Source organism: Apaloderma vittatum, unplaced genomic scaffold (genome assembly GCF_000703405.1).
Source record: "Apaloderma vittatum isolate BGI_N311 unplaced genomic scaffold, ASM70340v1 scaffold24144, whole genome shotgun sequence".
In the NCBI taxonomy this organism is placed as follows: Eukaryota; Metazoa; Chordata; class Aves; order Trogoniformes; family Trogonidae; genus Apaloderma; species Apaloderma vittatum.
In genome coordinates this window covers 655-6,460 of record NW_009712458.1, presented here as the reverse complement: position 1 = coordinate 6,460, position 5,806 = coordinate 655, and the positions used below count along the sequence as shown (strand labels likewise).

At 56.0% G+C, this 5,806-nt stretch overlaps 1 protein-coding gene across 1 annotated transcript in view; it reads right to left on the bottom strand.

The window, feature by feature from the left end:
* The window catches only part of LOC104272888 (cadherin EGF LAG seven-pass G-type receptor 3-like), a gene marked incomplete at both ends in the record, with an annotated part of 39,577 nt that overhangs the window by 33,125 nt on the left and 646 nt on the right, over positions 1-5,806 (bottom strand). The window contains 2 exon segments of the mRNA XM_009867999.1: positions 4,218-4,772; positions 4,775-5,798. Coding sequence (XP_009866301.1) covers positions 4,218-4,772; positions 4,775-5,798 — 1,579 coding nt within the window.

Sequence of the window (5,806 nt, the reverse complement as noted above, 5' to 3'; positions counted from 1 at the left end):
CAGCCGGAAGCTTCGTCGTGCCTCTGCTCCCTGTCTTCTCCCTTTTTCCCTTCCTACCAATTCACCTCTCTGGCTGAGGCGAGTATGAGCTGGGTCTGAGCCCAGCTGCCTCCCACTCTCCTCTCTGTGGCTCACGGTTCACCCAGAAGCAGCCACGAGGCCGGGGGGACAGCTCTCACTCTCGCCAGGGACTGCTCAGCGCCCAGCAATAGGCAAGCAGACGTCTGCCTGATTGATGGCTGCTATTAGGCCTTGGCTGATGCAAGGCTGAGTCTTGGGGCAGGCTGGAGGCCAGCAATGTCCCCCAGGAGCAAAGGGGCTGTGGCTGAGGAAGAAGGCAGGCTGCAGGGTGCCCAGCACCTTTGGCATTGCCAAGCCCATGGCAGGAAAGCCCAAGCACCCCTTTGCCAGTTCCCCACGGTGACAGAGTGATCCTGGCCCCACAGCCCAACATAACACGTCACCAGCATCACACCCAGGGCTGCCTCCTCGCTTCGATCCGTGCAAAAGGAAGCAGATGGTTAAGAGAATGACCTGCTACAAATAGGGGGGAAAAGAAAAAAGAAAAGCTACTAAAAGAAAGCTCAAAGCTGGCTGGAGGCACTGACCCCCTTGGGAGGCATTTTAATCACGAATGCTCAGCCTTTCTGATTAAATCCTGTGGCTGGAGAGCTGGTGCCTGGTGAATATTCATGCAGCAGAGTGAGGAGCTCTGGAAACATGCCTACAGGGAAAGGAGCAGGGAGAAGGGACATAAGGGGCTCTAACTCCACGCTGCTAGGCTGGGCAGCACCAGGTCATCACGTTTGCATTTCCAAGACTGACAATTACCAGCTTCAAAAGCAGCAAAGCTACAGAGAGAAGAGCTCCAGGCAGAGGGCAGGATGGGCAGCTGACTGCTCCGGGGGAGCTGCGCTGTCAGCCTGGAAATGGAGCTCCAGGCCTGCTCTGGAAACCTCGAGGGGAGCAGGACTGCCAACTGCTGCCCAATGGTCTCCTGGGTTTGCCAGGGCAAGAACCCATCTCTCTCGCCCTCCTGCGCTGCCAGAGGTTCTCCAGATCCCCGGGCAGCACCCCAGCCTGCTGTGCAGCATGAGGCATGGGGTCCAGCTAACACTCCCAGCCCATGAGCCTTGGAGTCACTAGAAAAGGTTCCCCTTCTCCTGTAGTAAATATTTTGGCTTTCAGCCTCCCAGGGAGCTCAGAAGGAAGCTTGGCTCAGGGAGCCTCCCTGACCCAGGAGGGGACGCACCTCTGCCCCTCTGCGGGTTCAGTAGCTCAAAAATAAGCTCCGGTGCATCACCATGTGTCCTCTTTCGAGGGGGTGAAAGCCGTCACTCTGACTGCAACACCCTGAGAGGCCACCCCAGAGATGCCGAGGGTGCTCTGAGGACAGACAGGGGTAGTTGTCACATTCGGAGCTGAGGAGCAGTAAAACACCTCCAGACGGAGAAGCCAGGAAAGGAAGAGACAGGTATGGGTGAGCATTCTTCACCCACTTTTGAGGACTTTGGCAGATCTCTCAAGATTTTGATGATACTTGACAGGTTAAGAGATCTCAATGAGCACAGAGTATGAATGTCACTCTCCTGGTAGCTCTAAAGACAAGAACTAAAACATAACAACTAAGACTCCAAAACTGTTCCCTAACCAGGAATGGAAATCCTTAGGTCTCCCACCCTAACTCTGTGGTCAGCACCTCCACCTATGATGGACCTGGCCAGGGAGGAGGTTCCTGAGAGCAGGTTCCTCAAGAGAGGAGAGGCATGCAAGCTGAAAAAGGCCAAGGCAGCCCTGAGACCCTTACTTGGCTTGAAAAGCTGGCCCCAATGTGTTCAGACAAAGGAGTCAGGACAAATGTTCTCTAGGGGGGTCCTCCCTGCCATTCTGGTAATTTAGGTGAGGTATCTTGAACAAACGGGTCCTTTCACCAGGACAAGTTCCAGGGCCACAGGTCGAGGGGAGCTGTGCACAAAAGAGCTCAAGGGGAACAGGGGAAACACTGCGGCCACAGCTGAGTGTGGCTGAGACTCCACGCTCACCACCAGTCCAGCATCCTGGCCCAGTGAAACCAGTCTGGAATGGCTTAAAGCCAGCATGATGTCAGTCTCCTGCAACGCCCTGATCTCCCAAGTGCTGCTGGCCACCGACACAGCCTCACCACCCCACTGGCCTGCATCCTCAGTGGCTAAGAGCAGGTTTTAGCAGCAATAGGTGCTCACACGTCAGCAAAGAGCTGGGGTCAGTTCTGAGGCTGCCAGTCTCCTTGGAAAGGCACTGGTTTGTGATGGCCCAAGTCTTCCCTGCCTCCTTCAGGGGGCTGAGCTGAGAACACACACGGCTCACAGGCACGCAGAAGGGCCCCTTGCCCTGTGATTTGGGGGGATACAGCCTCCTATAAAGGGACCATGAAGCTCACTGGCAGGCAGGGAAACCACTCCCTCCTTGGATGCTGATCCTCAGAGCACCCATCTGGGTGCCGTTGTTGCTTTCCCACAGGAGGAAGGTGCTCCAGCACAGCGTGGAGCCCAGGTGAACAATGTAGCCAGGGCTGACTGTCCTGGCCACCAGCTCTGCAAACCCACCCTCCCCCTGCACACAGCGACAGCACGGGGCTGACGGGGCTGCCAGCAAGGCAGGGGGCTTTGAACAATAAAGAAGGAAAAACCAAACCAGACTTCTACCTCCACAGCCAATAGCGAAGGCAACAAAAGGCCTATTTTCTAGCATCCTGCTTCCCTCCCCAGTACGGCTCTTCCCCTTCCATCTTCTCCCCTCCTTTGCAAGAGCATCTCTCCCAGTCTCCCTTCCTGCTGGAAGATGACGACATTGTAATTGCAAGGGCCCCCTCGCCCGCGGCAGCTCGATGCAGGACTTCAGGACATGATTGTCTCCTGCCTTTGTGCGGGGTTAAGTCTGTGAGGAGGCAGGGCTTGCATAAACTCACTCGGGCAGAAGCTGGAAAGGTCAAAACCACCCCCTATCTCCACTGACTGACATGTGTGTGCCTGCACCCGCTCTTGGCCAGCCCTGTGGTTACAATTAACCCCCAAAGAGCCCCAATTCACTGATGGGCTGGTGCTGGCCACGCAGAATTGCCTTGAACAGGTTTCGTCTTAAAGCTCTCGCTCCATCTTTTGAAAGAAATTCTCCCCTTCCTGAATAAGCCAGATAGAGGGAGGTAAAAAGGGAGGGCAGCTGGGAGCTGAGGGTGAGGGGAGCATCATGATTTAACGAGCACACTCAGTAATTCAGCGCTTGGCCACTCCAAAGAGGGCTCTTTCCTTCCTCCCTCCCTCCTCCCGAGCTGCTCCTCAGTTCCACGATGGACAGATGCCTCCATTTCAGATCACCCATCTGCCAGCACAGAAAGGCTGATGGTGAAAGCAAAGCTCAGGCAGTGGGGAGCTCCAGATCCAAGCCCTGCTTGCTCACAGACAAGCCCCTAGGTCCCTCTTTGTCCTGCCCTCAGCCTGGCCAGAGGGGACCCCAACGCTCCCCAAAGACACCCTGGCTACCACTAGTATCTGCATTTGGACACGCCAGCAACAAACAGGATGGGAGAGTTCTAAGCACCGCGCTCGGAGGTTTGTCACAGCTGTCCCCTGCAACACTAAGTTGGCTGCAGAAATGCAATACCAGGTTTTAGAAGGCACGCCACAAAGCACAGATGTTGGCGGGGCCCCCAGCCAGCATCCAGACTGAACCGTTTGCTACCAGCAGACGGGTGTTTTTAAGAGGGCTGCCTCCACACCGAGTTTAATCCCTTCCTCCTGAGCACAGCTGGGGAAGCACTCGGTCACGGCAGGAGCGAAGCAGCGTGCCACTCCTTGGACCGGCAGCTTGGCCCCCCCAGCACCCAGCCGCTTGCTTGCCAGCACCCTACGGCACAATCACAGCCTTGCTGGCAACAGCTCCTCCAAAGGTGCCTCACTAGCAGCTACAGGCGATCCTCACAGCTGAGTAACGATGCTTTGTTCTTGCAGACCACCTCTGGCCTTGGGCCCCTCACCGAGCGCTCCCCCATGGCATGACCCCATCACCACCCTGCCTGGCTACTGTTATTCCCCAGTTGGAAGGGACTCCCAATACAAATCTTACTGCCAGACCCCAACCTGCCCCGCCGATGTAGAACTGGGTCCCCAGGGGGGACTATGCAGAGTTCCCAAAAGGTACCGTGCTATAGGTTTAATGATTTAACGTCTTTCACACCCTACCTGTGACAGTCACCAGCATGGAGGCCATGAGCGGACGGTTGTTGTCCAGTTTACGGCTCAGCCTCAGCTCCCCGCTCGATTGATTTACAATCAACAAGTGCAGCTCATTCCCCCGCTCAAAGGTGTAGAAGAGGCGGTCGGACACATCTGGGTCATAAGCTGGGACCTTCCCTATGACCCCCGAGGGGAAGGTGTTGGACTTATTGGACACGTAGTTATTGAACAGGATCTGGAAGTTCTTGAGAACGGGGCTGTTGTCATTCTGGTCAACGAGTTTGATGTGGACCGTGGCTCTGCTGACCAGAGGGGCAGAGGTGGCCTGCACTACAATCACGTACTCAGGTTTTGTCTCATAATCCAGGTCTATCAAGGCTGTGAGCTCCCCAGAAAAGATGTCCATCTGGAATATCTCAGGGATGTTGCCCTCCACAATTTGGTACATGATCTGGGCATTGGGTCCCTCATCTGGGTCCACAGCCGTGATCTGGGCCACAACAGAGCCTACGATGCTGTTTTCCTTTACCAAGACCTCAAACTCTTCAGCAGGCAAGACATTTTATTGACATCCTGAATGGTGACCTGGATATGGACAGGAGTTCGCTGAGGAGGGATGCCCCTGTCCACAGCATACGCGGTCAGCTCGTAGACGGGAACGTTCTCACGGTCCAGCCTGCGGACAGTGCGAATGATCCCCGAGGTGGGCTCTATGGTGAAGTCTCCATCCCCATCCTCCCCGTTCTGGAAGGTGTACTGCACTCGCCCGTTGGTGTGGGCGTCCCGGTCAGTGGCAGAGATCTGGAGCACGCTGGTGAAGGGAGGCGCATCCTCCGAGATCATGCCCTGGTAATGAGGGCTGACGAACTGGGGGGCGTTGTCATTAACGTCATTCACCATGATTTCAACGTAAGTGGTGTCTGCTTTCTGGGGGATCCCGTTGTCCTTGGCAGTGATAGCCAATGTGTAGGTGACCTGGTCCTCATAGTCCAGTCCAGCCTGGAGAGTGATGGCCCCCGAGTCTGGATCAATTCGAAACTGAGGGACATTGTCTTCTAGGTAGTACGTGATGCGGGCGTTTTCCCCCACGTCATCATCCGTGGCACTGATCATCACCACAGTGCTGCCCACGGGCCGGTCCTCGTTGATGCTCACCGAGTAGTGGGCACTCTGGAACACGGGTCGGTGCGTGTTGGCATCAGTGATGTTGATGTGAAAGTGGAAGTTGTCAAGAAGGGGGCGGTCGGAGGCCGTCACAGTGAGCACGTAGCGCCTCTCCTGCTTGTAGTCCAGCGGCAGAGACAGAGTGATGAGCCCCGTCCCGCCTTGTGTGCTAATGGAGAAGCGGTTCCGCGTGTTGCCTCCCGTGATCTGGTAGGTAATGGCGCTGTTCACGTCCCGGTCAATCGCCGTGACGCTGAGGACACTGGTCCCCACCGCTGCATCCTCGTTCAGGCGGATGAAGTACTCCTTCTGGGTGAACTCGGGGCGGTTATCATTGACATCCATGACAGTAATGGTGACGCTGGCAGAGGCAGATAAAGATGGAGAGCCATGGGCCCGAGCCTCTACCCCAAAAAAGTAGTGCTCCACTG